The 17779-nt window shown below is 42.3% G+C and overlaps 1 protein-coding gene across 2 annotated transcripts; it reads left to right on the top strand.

The window, feature by feature from the left end:
* Positions 1-549: 549 nt before the first annotated feature.
* Positions 550-16344, top strand: LOC105936023 (T-box transcription factor 1). Of its 2 annotated transcripts, none has more exons than XM_036144614.1 (8): positions 550-869; positions 9068-9413; positions 11426-11527; positions 11835-12006; positions 12954-13109; positions 13830-13897; positions 14486-14586; positions 15257-16344. In XM_036144614.1, exons 1-8 carry the CDS (start codon positions 815-817, stop codon positions 15637-15639), a joined length of 1383 nt encoding a protein of 460 aa, XP_036000507.1. In that variant the 5' UTR covers positions 550-814; the 3' UTR covers positions 15640-16344. The 2 variants fall into 2 exon arrangements, with proteins under 2 accessions (XP_036000507.1, XP_012732385.2); XM_012876931.3 differs by lacking the exon at positions 550-869 and adding an exon at positions 7326-7881.
* The last annotated feature ends 1435 nt before the right edge of the window (positions 16345-17779 follow it).

Genomic DNA, 17779 nt, shown 5'->3' with positions numbered 1-17779 from the left:
GCAGAGGAAGAGATCAAAACAAACATGCGGTGGCAGGGAGAGCCTGACATGATGAATCGCTGTAATTAGCATCAGACTGCCGAGCGTTCGCGGCGATCGGTGGAGGCCGCTTTTGACACATTCTGTGCGTGGCTGGATGACCAGACCCACAGAGTGAGACCCGTGACCTGAGGACCTGAGATAAAGCCGACCCCGAGCCGAGCCAACCGGTCACTTTACACCGAGCTATGCTGAATGTAAATATTTTCTGGAAGGGGACATTTTTTTTTGCAACGTGGAACCGGGCTGATGGAGAAGCGGCCAATTATCAGCTGACCCGCAGTCATGCCATGTAGAGAGAATGCGGGACCCTACTCCCCCCCTCCCACTGGCTCCATTCAGCATGTTGTTTTCCTCCTTTGTGACTTCTCAATTCATCGCGGGAAAAGGAGCACAGGAAAAGCACAATTTTCCCCATTCAGCCTGAGCCTCATGTACGCCCTTTTAAGAATCTGCGCTGTAGCCCGTTTTCCCGTCTCCTCTGCTCTGTGTCTCCAGCCCGGGATGGGGGAGTGCTGTCGGCATTCCTGGAGGTCAAATCACGGCACGCCTCTGATCCCCCTAATTTTACTGTCTGGGGTTGGTGAAGGGGTGTCTAACGGACATGTTATCCACTCCCAGCTCCTGCTGAGAGGCGATCTTGATCCCGCTGCCGCAGGACGGACTGCAGAGTCAAATCCCCACTAAACACCTTTAGCTTTTCAAATTTGAGACAGACAGAGGGACTCATCACCTCGCCGACGCCCCCGGCTGCGCTCTTCCTTAATGTGGGCGGATGAGATTCGACGTGGAGCTGGTCGAAGATGACTGGGAAGCGAAGAGATCGGAAGGTGCGAGGTGCGTTTTCCTGATGGGAGATGTTAGATCGGCAACGTTTCGCTAGAAAAGAAGCAGACTCTGACCACCTTGCTGGCCGAGACATTAACTCCACCAGCCCAGGTATTCATTTCAGGCATAGAAGGCACGCAGACACCAGTGGCACTGGTGCATGTGCACAGTGGACCAGACTGCATTGGTCTTTTGGCAAGAGGCGTTTGGTTCAAGTTCACAAAATCAGCAGAAGCAGGCTGAGGAAGGACAGGAGGGGGGAGGGGGAGGGGGGGACAGGGGACGGAAGATGCTTAGAGAATGAGGGGCATGAGACGTTGGTTGTGGTTGAAGGGAGGGGAGGGGGGGGGTCACAGCCTCTAACCCCCTCTGCCAGAAACAACAAGCAGGCCTTCTCATATTTAAATAAATACCAAGCCTGTGGGGAGCAGCTAAGGAGGAAGCAAGGAGCGAGAGCCGAGCTGCAGGATCTACAGTGAAGCCCATTTAGGATCAGGGGCCAGGCTGGGAAGAGCCAAGCAGGCAGTGACAGATTTATAATGAGCACAGACTCTGCCCTCACATTTAATACCAGGCTCAAGACGTATTAGAGAGACAAAGGCCGCCGATCCCGCTCAGAGAGAAGAAAGGCCTTAATTAATTTGGACAGATCACGGAGGCCCCGGGCCCACATCATCGGTTCTTTGTGGCAGGAATGCCAGCTATTTACCAGCACTCCAATACGACTGGGGAGGGGGGGGGGGCGAGGTGATGACGACCGGGACCGCCGCGCCACAGATAGGAAAAGGATACTTTTCAAAAGCTAAAAGCTTCCCAGTTTTAAAACAAAGATGGGAGGGAAAGAGAAGAAGAGATTTTTGAAAAGGGATCTGAGTCGGAGCGCAGCTCGCCCCCACCCACACCCCCACCCCTTTGATGTCCAACACACATTCCAAACTGTTTGCTGCCTTTTTCTAGCTCTGCATAACCCATCTTGATGATACCTAACCAGAAAGGGGAGTTTTGAGCTTCTGTAACGTGAGTGTAAAAATGGAAGTATCGCTGAGTTTCATTTCAGATCAAATGAATTGAAATTATATTCCGTATTCTGTGAAGCCAAACATGACTAGACTACATGTCGGGTATTTAGAGGACAGCTCGTTGCTATAGTCTCCTCTTTAGAAAATGATGGAGCACCAGAAACACGGCGACAGGGCTGCAGGACTCCATTACAGGCCGCTGTTTGTCAGGCCTGTGTTCATTGACTTTTTTTACAGCCAGAAAAAATATGTGTAATTTTCCTCATTTAAAAACAAAACATTCTTCTTATGTCTGAATATTGCAAAATGGGAAATAAAATTATATAAGATAACATACAGGCACACCGTTTTTTTAGTGTCCTTTTTTCAGTCATTGTTTAGTCCAGAGGTGTGTCTATCCTGCAGCTCTGGAGCCACAAGTACCTCTATGGATCTTCCTCACTGCCTCTTAATAACTCTGGCTAAAAATGACAAAGGATCAACTAATGTTTTTCCTTATAGATAAAATAAATGCAGGTTTTTAGAAGATTTTCCTTTTTTCGTGAAATGATTGCATTGAATGTCCACAACAGAATAACACTAAACTACCAGTAATCTGTTTTTACTTTTATTTTTCACATCATTAGATTGGAAAATATGAGCTTTTTCTGTTCACAGAATGTTCCACAATATCAAAAACTCACTGAAGAAATTGTATCCAAAGGTTTTGTTTTTCTGAATTTTAAAACCAAAATAAATATTTAAAAATGACAATAAATGTCCTACAAATTTATAAATAATTATCAGTTCTCTTTTTTCCCTTCTTTTTTAAAGGTCATGGAACATTTGTGGCTCTAAACAGTTTCTTCAAGGTGCACAAAGGACAAAAATGGCTTTTTAGGTTGTAAAGGTTGCAGACCAGTGGTTTAGATTTTTCACGTGTGGCTTTATGTGCCTCAGGCCTTTCCAGAGCCTTTGTATCTCTGAGTCTAGACCAAAACTCATTGGATCAGTGACAGGACACAAAGAGTGATGCAACTATTTGCAACACAAGGTGAGCACAGCATCCTATGGACTGTGATATCCAAATTAATTAAATAGGTTAGTGGCCAACAAAAACAAGAAGCTTTTTATATAACTATTATCGTCTTTATGCAAACCAAAACGCCAAATGTTGTCCAACTTAGGGAATAGAAATTAAAAATGTCGAAAAGTATATAGGGCATCGAAGGAGAGCTCGTCTGGGAACAACGATCTGTATGTTTTGAGCAGGAAAAACTGTTGACGCTGATGTGGAGGTTTCAGATGGGGGCGGGGCGCGGGGTGAAATGGAGAAGAGAATAAAGGTATTCACATTTAGGATTATTATTGTTATTATTCTATGTCAAGATGCAGCATAATAAATAAACAATGGGCTTGTGATGGCGCTTTCCCTGGAGCTGGCGGACATTAGACAGTTTGAGCTTAAAGCGCAGCGGGTTTGGTTGATCCTGATAACGTTGCTAACATTTATTTAGGGAAATAAATGTATCACCAATGTAATCCTTGTTTGATGAGAGTCCCATCATTATAATTCGGTAATTTTTAATGTAAAGAAATGTCACCTGAACATTAGATTGTGGCTAAAGGGCCTTGGAGGGGGGGGGGGGGTTGAAAAAGAGACGGAGTGTATCAATAAATAGCTGCTTAAATATTTTTCATTTATATAAGTAGATTTTTTTATTATTATTATTATTTTCTCTTGCTCCTGATTTAAGTCCCCTGTGTGGTGCGCGGTACCTTTTGGAATATTTCCCTCTGTGTAGCTGGGTGCGTCTCTGCGCACATTCCGCGAGGCCCCGCAGGGAGACCGGACACCCCGGGCCCTCTCCTGTCATCGGTCCCCTTCCTCTCCTTCTTGCACCGAGATTTAGACTAATATTTAGACAGGATGGGCTTTTATGAGTGCAGTACGCCGCACAGCCCAAGTCACGGGCCATGAATGTGAAACAGCTGATTTTCTGATTACTTGAATAAGCTGGGGCGTGCTGCTATAAGGACTTTATCAGCGGGTCTGTGCTCCAGAGCGGTTCGTTAGAATCAAGCCTGCACACAGGGGGGCTGCTCTCTCCCTCCTGACAAGCATCGGGGGACCCGCTGTTTTATTGCGGAATGAGCGGAGAAAGGAGAGAAACGCGCCCCCAGCTCCGCGCACAATATGTCTTCGTCCAATCTCTGTTTACCAATAACAGACAAATGGCTGCCGCCGAGCCCTGCCGTTAGATGGTCTGTGCCAGTTTAATGAGGCAGGAGTCCGTGGTTTGCTGGTTTGCCGTGTTTCTACAACAGGGCGCGCAGGACCACACAGGCCTCCCCTTCATGAGGACCAGACGCCAGGGATTAAAAAAAGACAGCAGGGAAACCAACAACAGACCTGGAAAAGTATCCTACACTGGGAGATGTGATTATAGTCTACACTTGTTAGAGGCGGTGCTTCAAAGTTCCGTTTACAATCACAACTGATTTATCTGTGCGGCGCACAAGTCCAAAAACAAGTGATTCAGTGCGTAAAAACGCGTGCTAAATGACGGCTGGGTAGCTTAAAGATCCACACACCCGAATATGATTAAAACAAGTTACTCTTTCTCTCTCTCTCTCTATTTCTGTTATATATAGAAATGTAAAATTGACATTAATAATAATAATTATTATTATAGTAATAATAATAATAGTAATTATTATTATTATTATTATTATTATTATTATTATTATTATTATTATTATTATTATTATTATTTATTTATTTATTTATTTTTATTATTATTATGCGCCAACATCAAGTGGACTGGCGCAATTATTTCACTTTGAGAACGTATATTTTTTTATTCTCAGAATATCTTCAAACAGATTCACACACGTTATTATGGACTACGTTTTCCATTACTAAGGACGGCGGCTCCCTTTAAAACCGACAGAGCAGCAGTATGTAGAGGAACATCCCATAAAATCAGCCAATCTCAGTCAGCCAATAGATAAGCTGGTCTGAAGCCTGGGACTACTAAAAGACTTTGTTGCTATGCAGGTCATAACTGACACCAGATTCATATATATGTATATATATATATATATATATATGTATATATATATATATATATATATATATATATATATATATATATATATATATATATATATATATAATTATTTGGACGTTATTTGAAAGTAACACTGCGTTAAGGCTGAATGTTTAACAAAAAAGATGCCATTTTTAGTTACCTGAGAGCGCACTTTCAAACCATTGAAATTCTAATGTTTGATTAGTTTATTGAATAAGGACCATATAGTCGCATTACTCTAAAAAAAAGTGCTTTATACCAGATTGTAGCTCCCAGAGCTAGTTTTCCATCTGCAGTCACTGCTGTTTAATTTAGGTAATAGATAACATATATTTCACGTGGATGTATTATTTTAAACTATATTTCTGAGCGAACATTATTTCACAGCTTAAAGACATATGAGATCAGATACACCTTAATTGATGATTTTGTTCGTGCAGTTTTTTTTATTTTATTTATTTATTCACGTTGAAAAGAAATCAAAATCAAATCCAATGGTTTGTGATAAAATCACAAAACATCAGAAAAACAGGGATAGTGTTTGCATGCGCCCCCTGGTAGGTCCGTTGACTGGCCTCAGTGAGACCTGGTCATCAGCGCTGCTGCTGGGCTGGTTAAAGCTGCAGCGCAGCTCCATTCCTGCTCCACCACAGAAACGCCATCCACTGCCACACATGGCGGGTTTTAACTGAAAGTTTTGAGATTTTCTCCACGATACAATTCATGTCATTAATTAACTTTTCTCCGTCGCACACAGCGGCCAAAGATTGACTGAAACGCACAGGGTCAAGTCCTGACCGAAGCGTTTACTCTGGCTGTGTTACTAAGTTAACCGGTCACAGTTAAAACTTATTTCAATAATGTTTGCAAACCGAGACGTTTGAATAAAGTCTGAACCTTTTCAATTTGCGTTATTTAGCACTCACCAAAAACGTTATTTTATAGCGTAGTTGTTGCATTTAAAAAAACGGTTTTTTTTTTTTTGTTTTTTTTTTTTTTTTGCTATTTCAGGGGTAACAATCAGACTGCGGAAAACTAAGTCCTTCTTTATTTCTGTAATTTGTTGCATACATTTTTATTTTATTTTAATTATTTATTATTAATTAAACACTTTATTTAACACGCTCGTTGTGTTTAGAGGCGCAGTGCTGAAGGCATTTACCCTGTCCGCTGCAGAGGCGGCAGTGGATTCTCTCCGCTTCTGTTTTGCGTCTGTTAGCACCTGAATATTTACATAGAGGGCTTCCGGCTTGGCATTAATGCAGTCAACTGTCTCTGAGTCAGCCAATAATAAAATATAATGCAACACTATCTATCTATCTATCTATCTATCTATCTATCTATCTATCTATCTATCTATCTATCTATCTATCTATCTATCTATCTATCTATCTATCTATCTATCTATCTATCTGAATAAATAAATAAATAAATATTTGACCCAAACAGCTGTCAGTGGTTTGTTTGTGCTCTCTGCCTCCCACTGAGCAACATCCAAAACAAGTAGTTTTTAAATCCTCCATCCGCTTCATCTCATTACGAGGGACAAAATGACTTTTAACTGGGTAAAATAACTCCCATGTCCGCTCCAAACGCACCAGCTTCGACATGTTGGGTTCATCTTGAACTGAGCCCCGATAAGCTGATGGGCAACAGAGGGAGAACCTGGGACAGGAGGCGCAAGAGGTCAAGTCCTGCGCGGGGCTCACGGTGCGCCTCCATCTGTTTACTGGCCAGTGAGTTTTTGTTTTGTTTGTTTGGTGGCTTTCTTCACTGAAATGCCGAACAGATCAGCTTGTGTTGTCTTGCTGAAGAGATGAGACTGTTATACCGTTTTCATTAAAATTATTATTTTAGGATGGGTTAAGTAAAAAAAAAAAAAAAAAAAAAACACTGATAAGGGATTGATTAACGTTAATGGCTCTAAAAAGGTGTGCAACGGCGTATCCAAATATTTAAAACGAGTTCAGTCCTTGAAGAAGTTCAGCAAATGTTAATTATTTATTTTTGTCACAATTAATATCGTCAACAAAAATAGACGTTAACGTTTAAAATGCAATAGACGCATCTGCTGTCTGGCAAAGTTTCCCGCTGGATGTAAACCGTGAGATAGTTCAGCCTCATATGTGGCCTCCGGTGTACCGGAGAAACTCTGGAGGCTTTCCTGAGCTCAGGTCGCCAAAACGCGCGCACGCACCTACTGGAAGTCCCTTCACTTACTGGAAAAAGAGGAGCACTTTTTTCGGGGGGGAGTCTGACATTCAGTGACGTTGCTCTTCAATTCAAATGAGTGACAAGGACTTATTGAAATAAAACATGGAGCGCACAGTGCCGGACGCGTTTTTCCTGCCGTGGCGCTGAGGGGAGGAGGGGGCGTGGATCTGTCTCGCTCACTTTTGACATTCTCGTGGCAGTGCGGGATTCTCCAGACTACGCCGCCCCGTCAGCGACCGGAGGAGAAGCGAGGGAAGATTAAGCTTGACGGATGCGCCGCCGTTTGATCCGTTGGGGGAACTCTTTGCATCTGGACTACTTTCGGGGAAGCGCTGCAAGCCTGACTCTGGCACGGCACGCAGCTGCCGGTGGCGGAATGTGAGAAACTCCCTTTGGCGCATGGTCTTCTTGCACGGCGCGCAGAACTTCTCCTGCTTTCTGCGCGTCTGGAAAGCAGAGGAAGAGGCGGTGGTGGTGGCGGTGTTGGAGGAGGGGGAGGAGGAGGAGGGTCGGCCTGTAACGACTCGGTCCCTTGCCTATGGACGACATCGGTCCCCTCTCTCCAAAGGCAAATGCGTTCAGTATTGCCTCTCTGATCTCGGCTGCAGAGCGAGCAGGAAACGCGGCGTTTGACAAACAGCGCACCGGTCTGGACAGCCAGAGTTACTGTAAAATGCACTACAGCACTGTCACCCGGGAAATGGAAGGTAAATCTGTTTGTTCGTGCCCGTGTGGGCTGCTGTAGCATGTGTACAACTCCCCCCTCCTAGACGACAGAGGAAGAAGAAGAAAGACACAACTCATCGAGCTTTGTTTGGGGGAAAATAAGCACTTGTCGGCGCGCTGTGCGGAATGCATGGAGGGCGCAGCGAAAGAAGGAAAAATACTAGTTTGGTCGCTGTTGCACTGATTGCAGCAGAGGAGGGAAGGGGGGGGGTCTGCAGACGAGTTTCCGAGTCCCGCACGACGTTCAGAGTCAGCGCTAATTCGCGAAGATCGCGTCGAGAAAAGAAGCCAATAGGAGGAGGGCTTACAGGGGCGCCCCGGTGCGTAATGGTAAAAACAGACCATAATAATCCCGTCCACCTCAGAGGGAGGGTGCACATCCATCCCACTCGTGTATTTGTCTATAAACTGGAGAGCGACAGTCACCGGCAGCCTGTTTGTTTGTTCATGCAAATCGGCGTGTTTACCTTGCGCGCTCCTCTCTGCGGGGCAGCTCGTCTATTGTTTGTTGACGGGGGCAAATGTGGGCGATACCCTTATCCAAAAGGTTCAATGGGTGCCGGAAAGGCCGTTAAAAAAAGGGGCGCACTTCTCTGTCAATCAGTGTCGTCCCAGGGCGAGGAAAAGCCACACTACCTGCAGTCCCTTATCTAAATAGAAATAAGAACCGGTTTTTTATCGCGAAGGGGAGGCCCTCTGCGTCAGATAAGAGGGGAGACTGGACTGCGGTGTTAACACACGGCAGCGGCGCGCAGCGCGGTCGGAGCGCAATCGATCTGAGGGGAGAGAAGCAGTTCACACGCACTCGAAGCGCGCATCTGAGAGCAGTTCAGCGACTCGACGTGGGTTTTTTTTTTTTCTTCCTTCTTCACTTTTTGGAAACCTTTCGTCACTTTTGGGAAGTCTGGCGTTTTAGGCCAGGACGCCTTTAGTAAGGCTGAGCCCGCAGTGGATGGAACTTCGAGGACTAATGATCAACTTTTTGAGCAGAAAGGCGAGCGTTTGAGCCACACGCCTTCCATCGGAGACTTCCTCGACGCTGCTTCTGTTTTTCCACTGTCTGTGTTTTTAGTCGACTTTCAAAAGAGTAAACGCAGTTTTCTGGGATGATTTCAGCCATATCCAGCCCGTGGCTGACGCAGCTGTCCCATTTCTGCGATGTTGCAGCCTTCACGACGAGCAGCCTGAGCAGCCTCAACACGCCGGGGGGCTACCACCTCTCCCCGTCCCCCGGGGACCCCTACAGCCAACATGAGTCCCACTTCGAGCCCTGCCCGGCCGCGCAGCACAACTACAACTACCCGGGATCCAACCCGGGCCAGAGCCAGGGCCAGCCGAGCGACAGCGGGACTCCCAACTGCTCCTCGTCGTCCTCCAACTCCACACCGAACAGCAAGAGTGTCGTGAAGAAAAACCCGAAGGTGGCCAACATTAGCGTCCAGCTGGAGATGAAGGCTTTGTGGGACGAGTTTAATCAACTGGGCACGGAGATGATCGTTACCAAGGCTGGCAGGTGAGCGCACGGCGGAGCACAGGCCGGGGAGAGAGGATCGGACATGTTTTACAGTGACAAGTAACCAGATCAGCGAATAAAAATCACCCAAAGCGGGATCATTTGCGCCAGATGTGAAATAATATTTTCATAATTCTGCTTATTGTTCTCGTTGCTATTACCGATCTATACATTGTTTACACCCGCTTATCCGTGCAGGGTCGCAGGGTTGGTGCCTATAATAATAATAATAATGATGATGATAATAATAATAATAATAATAATAATAATAATAATAATAATAATAATAATAATAATAATAATAATAATAATAATAATAATAGCTTTTAAAGCTGATAATAATAATATATTATTCTTTTTAGGGAAATTAAAAAGGGAATAGGGAAATTTTAGGGAAATTAAAGGAGTATTTTTGTAAACACTTCCTCACCGTATCAAAATAGAATTGAGGTCTTATTTTATATATATATATATATATATATATATATATATATATATATATATATATATATATATATATATATATATATATACTGTACATTCCATCCATAAAGAATATTTATAATTCCTGATTCGAGATTATTCAAACAATTTCTGCAAATCGACGCTGATGTAACTGAAAACGTTTTCTTCATATTAAAACGTGGTTAAGTCAATACTGCTCTTTTTTAATTTAACTGCAGTTATTGACTATAAGCCTGCTGTCCGAACTTCAGCGTTGGTCTCGAATTGTTCGGCTTTATAAAATATTCTTTGTTTCCTTTTTTTTAAAGGAATTAATTTTATGTAATTTGTGTCAACTAATTGTTGGTTTTATGCCACATAAAACAAAAGAGCAGCTAGGCTGTTACGATGAATATTCTGGTTCTGTATCTGCGCGCCTGAAGGTCATCATCTCTTTCATTTGTCGGCAACTTTTGGTTTTGAAATGAACATACATAAATAGATTACACTAAACTCAGCATAGCAAAATAGTTCAATTACAATGTTGTACTTTTTTTTTACCAATTAAAATAAATCACCCAATATCAGCACGGAGCTTATGAAAGCTGACAAAACGGCACTGTCTTTATTTCTATTAGAAGAGAGGAGAAAGCTGCCTGCAGCCTGAGAGGGAGGCTTGTGTTTCCCCTCTCCGCGCTGTCTGACAGGAGAAAGGAGATCTGCTGCAGAGCACTTTAAAAGCTCCTTCAGCCTCACCTAGCCACAACACTGACGTTAATTGAGCGTTGATTTTGGGATCCCTTTCACTGGCCCAACTGCTGGATTACTCAACTTTCCACTCAGGTTCTTAAGCAACTTTTAGGGTGAAAACAAGCTTTACAGGGTGGAGAGAGGCTCAGCAAAGCCCCCAGCAGAGGCCTCAATGTATTTATTCAGCGCCCAGGAACTATATATATATATATATATATATATATATATATATATATATATATATATATATATATATATATATATATATATATATATATATATGCTTCAAGTAAGAGTTTTATTAAAATTAAATTGTTCCCTTTTTGTGTAAATAAAAAGCTCAGATTCAGCATTAACTAAATTAACACCACTCATCCACCCAGATTAACACCCGGATACGGGTCTGTGTTTACATCTGCGCTGGCCTTAAACTATCTGGGATTCGTCGAAAGGGAGTGCTTTAAAAAAATAAAAACTTAGTGGAACAGAAAGAAAAAAAAAACATCTGCATTTGGAGAGACTCCATCCAGTTACGCACGGAGTAGTTGCAGGAGTTTCAATCATGAAGTTCTGTCTTCTTGCCTGCAGTTATGACTTAACGGGGCCTTGGGCTCCACGTATTTTACCTAAACGCCTGTTGGCATTAATCTTTGATTTAATAATAATAATAATAAAAACTATTTTCTTCGGAGTCTGATTAATTCAGTCATCAAGAAAAGATAATCCACTTGTAGGGACATGGGACCTGACGTCATATATGGTGAAGGAAATGCAAGCTGAAGTTAGTCATCCTGCGGTTTTTCTTCTCCCTGCTGCAGGAGGATGTTTCCAACATTCCAAGTAAAAATCTTCGGGATGGATCCCATGGCAGACTACATGCTCCTGATGGACTTCCTGCCTGTAGACGACAAACGATACAGGTAACCTTTTTATTCTTAGTCTTTTCTTTGTTTTACTGAACTTTGCAGCATCACATTCAACCAGGTCGAGAAACTGTTGAGGCAAAAATAAAAATAAAGGTAGAAAAAAATCACAGATAATTAAAAAGTCAAACAATAAAAAGTTTTCCACAATTACTGAGTTTAAATCCAGTGTTTTGTGGATTGCATAAAAAAATTCTATTGAACTGCGATTTTATTCAGCTTTAGATGGCGGTAATATTTTTACATGCATAAAGTTGCACAACTTGATTGATGTGTTGTTGATCTGGATGCATTGCCCCTCCAGGTATGCTTTCCACAGCTCGTCGTGGCTGGTGGCGGGTAAAGCTGATCCCGCCACGCCGGGGAGGGTGCATTACCACCCGGACTCTCCAGCCAAGGGCGCTCAGTGGATGAAGCAGATCGTCTCCTTCGATAAACTCAAGTTAACAAACAACCTGCTGGATGATAACGGACATGTAAGTACAGCGAAGGGAAAGAAATCCGACCGAAACGGAAGGCGCGCCGAGAAACAAATCGGTGCCGCTTTCCACCGCGTCCCCGGTGAACGACAGAAAGCTTCGGCCAAAAAAAAAAAAAAACTCAGCTCATCTTCACGGCGTTTGGATATGAAAGAACATCATTTAGCGCCATACATGCACAACATTTTTATGATGATAAAGTGAAATGATGCCACCAGACAGTAGCTCTCAAAGCACCCAAACATGCCGTTTTGGATAATGGTGACATAATCGGAGAAAAGGCGCATGGCGGATGATATTGCAACGCAACTCGGAAACATTTCCCCAGCCCTCTAAAAAGAAATAAGTGTAGCATTTCTGAACGGTGGTGATGAATAGGCTGGTAAATAACACCATGGGTGGACCAATAGGGGATGTAGTGCACGGAATCTGCACCTCAGAGCAAAAATGATTGCTCAGTTTAGGATGTTTTTCAAGCGAATCATTCACTGAGCATGTATTTGCATTTTGGGGAATTCTTTATAAAATGCCCATGTTGAGTATGTCATCAAATATATATATATATATATATATAAATATATATATATATATATATATATATATATATATATATATATATATATATATATATATATATATATATATATATAATGACAATTAGGACATTACTGATGTTTTCTCCAACTTCGACTTGCATAAGTATATATATATATATATATATATATATATATATATATATATATATATATATATATATATGTGTGTGTGTGTGTGTGTGTGCGTGTGTGTGCGTGTGTGTGTGTGTGTGTGTGTGTGTGATCTACTATTCTTTAATTGCATATGTTGCTCGTAGCAGTTTTTTAGCCCGCTATATTTTACACTGTAGTAGGCCTGTGGAATATGGAGTAAACGGACTCTCGTTTCCTCCTTTTGTTCTCCTACAGATCATCCTGAACTCCATGCACCGCTACCAGCCCAGGTTCCACGTGGTTTACGTGGATCCCCGCAAGGACAGCGAGAAATACGCGGAGGAAAACTATAAAACGTTTGTTTTTGAGGAGACCCGCTTCACAGCGGTCACCGCCTACCAGAACCACCGGGTAAGAAAGCGCGTTGCGGGCTGCAGCGCACGGCAGTAGGCCCAGCAGTAAACAAGACGCATATTTACAAGGTAGTAAGGTTAAAACGGGCGATTACAAGATGGATTTTTGTGCCTTTTAATAAAAATGAATGAATGGGCTAAGCGATGTGCTTTGTACGTTTTTGAGCTTGTTTGGTTCTTGATCTCTGAGCAACTGCGCCTGGATCCCCCTGATTCCGCATACAACCATCGGAGCGTTAGTTCGTTAATTTAGTTAGTAAGTTAGTTAGTTAGTCCTTTGCAGGGCTTAACAAACCAACTTCGGTCATCTTTTTATCTTATTATTTAGTTATGGACCTTATGGTTTGTGAAGAACGCCTGTCACCCAATATCCATCAATCAGAAAAATAAACAAATAAATAAATAAATAGAATACGAACTGCATCTCAGTTCAAGTGTTATCGGGCTTCAGCAGTTATCAGTAAATCTATAGTTTACAACAAAAGCAGAAGTTGGTAGCTATAATGGAAAACTTTCTGATCAAAAACTGATATGAAATTACATTTTTATTAATCCAAACTATTAATCCAAGTCCAATAATCCAATAATAGTAATGCATAAAATATACCAGTGTTTTAATAGTTTTTCACACAGGTTTAGAAAAATAAAGAACATCATATCTTAATCACTGAGCTGATTTAATTGTATTTATTTTTTTTTGTCTTCTGTTGCTTTGCAGATCACGCAGCTGAAGATAGCCAGCAATCCGTTCGCAAAGGGCTTCAGAGACTGTGACCCAGAGGACTGGTGAGCCTTATTCACAAACACACGCCGTCCCGCCTGATAAAAACAGAAAGAATAGAACAGAAAGGGAGCCACAAGCAGACCAGAAATGTTTTTGTAAATTGGCTTTCTTGTTTTGGTTACCCTACGGTGCCACATGGATGGAGTTCTGTTAGAAGCCCACGGGCCACGGATTGCAGAAATCACTTGATATTGTGTGAAAGTCAATCAACTGTGTTTGTCTGTCACTGACTAATTGCTCCGCTCCTAATCGCGGCGCGGAGCTGTGGAACAAACCCCACCCATAGTGTTCTCAGACGGACAAAACACACACACCGTCCTTTTTAAAATGATGCTTATTAATGAGCGCAAAGGGTTTTATTTTTAGACCGCATTAACCAAGCGGTAGTGGTGGAGGCAGCGTTGCTTTTGATCATTTCATGCTTCCCGTTCTACAGAACGCTCCTTTTTAGATGCTCAAATGCAGAACGATCCTCACACACAGCATTGCAGAATATTAAAACGTGGATTCCTCCCCTCAACAACTAAAGAACTTTGTGCCATTGTCTATCATTAATGAAGTTGGAAACTGACTCCGATCTCCTGCTGCAGGCCCAGGAATCACAGGCCAGGCTCGCTGCCAATAATGAGCGCCTTCGCCAGAACAAGAAACCCAATGTCATCTCCCCCTCAGCACAACGGCACAGAAAAAGGTCAGTATTTCCGTCAGCCGCTGGACTTTTTTTTTTTTTGCTTTGCTTCTTTTGCCCTGGCTCATATGCGGTGGTGCGTCCGCTGCATCAGGTCCTTGTTGGTAGTAATTTAAACATAAAAAAAAAAACAGCCAGCCAGCCAATTTCATGCACTGGCAACATAACAGAGGCTGTTATGCTGCTGCATAACTGTCATCAGGCTCAGAGCGCCGCGAAAACTGGAAGGAAAGTTACATTTATTTTAATCCGAGGTAACGCTGGCTGATACTTTTATTAGCTGTCCGAGAAAGAAAAAAAAATACCTAAAATATTTTAAAATCCAAGGGTTTCATCTTAGCTGTAGAGATGATATTATTTTTCATTTTTCATATTTATTCATTTATTTTTAGAATTGAAGTTAAAGCCGTAAGGTGATTTCATCCGTCTCATTCTGTATCATTTCAGCAGTGCACCTTTTGGGTCGGTACTGTTTTCTAGACATTAAGCTGTTCTCGCTGTACTGCTAAAGAAATGATCACTTTTTTAAATCAGACGATCAAATGTTTGTGCGTAGCCTCAGTCCAAATGGTGTTTAAGCAATCTCTGGCGTAACTTGAGCGCAGACATTACGGCTCAGTCTACTTTTCTCAAACTTTTCTTTTTTTTTTTCTCCCCCCCCTTACCTTCGCAGAAGACGCCAGACGGGAATATGAAGGAGACCCCAGCAGCACCCCAATTCACGCAGACCCGGCTCACCAGCTGATGTCCCGCGTCCTCAGCCCGGCTCTGCCGGTCCCGGGAGGCCTTCACGCCGTCCCGCTAACGAGCGGCCGACCGAGCCCTCCCCACGACCTCCGGCCCGATCCCCACCCTCTGCCCCCGGACACCCTGCACCACCACCCCTACAAGTACCCCACTGCCTATGAACACTACTTAGGAGCCAAGACCAGGCCTTCGCCGTACCCTTTACCGAGCATAAGAGGACACACATACCATCACCACATGAACCCCGCCACAACTAACATGTACTCAGCAACCAGCGGCCCCTCTAACTACGACTACGGGCCCAGATAATGACCGCTGTCCATCAAGGATAATGGCGCGCAGCACTGTGGGAAAACTAGCGGGCAAGGAACGGCGACGCGGTTCATTCTGTTGATGGTTCCTGCAACACGTGGGGTTTAATCAGAGGCTGAGACTCCCCTCTGCTGGATAAATCCTGTCATATTTATTTAAAAGGAAATGCATCTAAGCAGGGACACCTGTTCTAAGCCCTCAAACGGCTCTGCGTTGACCTTTGAACTGAAACGGGAAGAGCTCCTACTCGGGCAGCGCAGATGTTAAGCCACCAGCCTGAGGAAAAAGGAGGAGCCTTTCCTCAACACGGACAACACTTCTGTTCACAGACTGGAAATGATTCATTTGTCGTTGTTGTTTTTTTTTCTTTTTGATGCACTTTTTGATTTGCCTTGTTTTTATTGCTTTAAAAAAAGCCATACGTTATATAGTCCCATCAACCTTCTAGGTTAGTAGACGAGATGTTTGCATATTGAGCTCATCAGAGAAGATGTCAAATACATCGAAATGTTTTTTTTTTTTTGTTTTTTTTTTTGCTTAAGGAAAAGAAAAAAATATTTGAAAATTTCTGAACATCTCGAGCCGCTCTGAGTAGCTTGTACCATGGCACTGACTTGCAGCAATTTTAAGTAAATAAAAACAAAGCAGGAAGAATCTTCTGTATCTGTAAAAAAATGACCATTAAATCTCTGTGAAAATCCTCCATTCCATGTGCTGTCTGCAAAAAACCGGGGGAATGTTTTAAAAAAAAAAAAAAAAAAAAAAGGCTTGCCTCACCGATGGCGTTGTTCAAAATTGTCCGACCGGATTTGCCCTGTTGAAATAAATCGAGGTGTCTGCTGCTCTGGCAGTTACTGGCAGGCCAGATCTGAAAGCTGTCTAAACATTAGCATGATTCAAATGGTAAAATCTGCACCTGGGTTTTAAAGCAACACACACATTCTCTCACCCCTTAGTTTAGACACAAAGTATTAGGAAAACCATACTGACCTGCTAAAATGACCCCGGGCTTACTTTTTACAATTATTTTAAAGGTTAAACAAATTTAAAAACCTTTTTCTGGAACAAAACATAATTTAAGGTTTTAAATACAGAACAAAAATGAAAGCAGAAATCTATTTAACTTACCTGTGGGACATTTGAGGATGCACGCTCTTCTGCTTAATATTTTGATAAAACTAAAAATTTAATGAATATACATGCATATTATTTTCCCTTTATAGCTCTGAATTTATCTGATAGTATAAAAATTTCCCCACTGGACAAAGTCTTTATTTTCCATTTCCCCCCAGAAGGATATCATCACTCACCTATAATGCCACACTCTGGTGAATATTTGAGAATATGACCCCTCCGCTGTCGGTTTGCAGCCATTTCCAGCCATGTCCCTATCTGAAGTCCTATGAGGAATGCTTTGTTGTCAAGGTTAATCTCTTTGGGAGAAAACAAAAAATCAGCTTTGTGGATTTGTGGCTGTCAAGATGCAAAGGAAAGAGTTACCTAATGATTCATCACGATATTTTTTTCTTCTTCCTTTTGGCTCCCATAGAGCTGAGAGCATGGAAAAAGGATGCCTGGGGGCGCCTGACCTCTGACTGTTTAAATGGCTTGTAAAGGTGTCAAAGGTTTAAATAATGTTTCCACTTATTCAAATCAACAGCTAATTGGTTGTATCATGTTTGTTTGCTTGTTTATGTGCAATGACCAAAGATGTAGGCTAATGCTAACGTTACATTTCTTTCATTTATGCTTTTATGACGCAGACCAGTAATGGTGACCTAGTTTAAAAGATGTAGTCTAACAAATTAGCTGTTAGATTTATTTAATCAAATTTTGTGTGTATTATATATATATATATATATATATATATATATATATATATATATATATATATGATATATATATATACACATACACACAAACACACACACAATTTTTTGTTTTTACAAAACAGGCCACATTTACTTAAAAGTTTTCACCAAACGTGTCGGCCCATTACGAACGCACTTTATCCTTTCAGAAGTTAACAATTAATACGTGCTCTAATACATAGAAATCTGGTTTATTATTGATGGCGTCAAATAGGCTTACTATATGTTACAAGTGGTAACATAAAATAATTACATTGTTTCATTTT

The sequence above is a fragment of the Fundulus heteroclitus genome, chromosome 12 (genome assembly GCF_011125445.2).
Source record: "Fundulus heteroclitus isolate FHET01 chromosome 12, MU-UCD_Fhet_4.1, whole genome shotgun sequence".
Taxonomy (NCBI): Eukaryota; Metazoa; Chordata; class Actinopteri; order Cyprinodontiformes; family Fundulidae; genus Fundulus; species Fundulus heteroclitus.
This window is presented reverse-complemented; position numbering and strand designations above follow the sequence as displayed.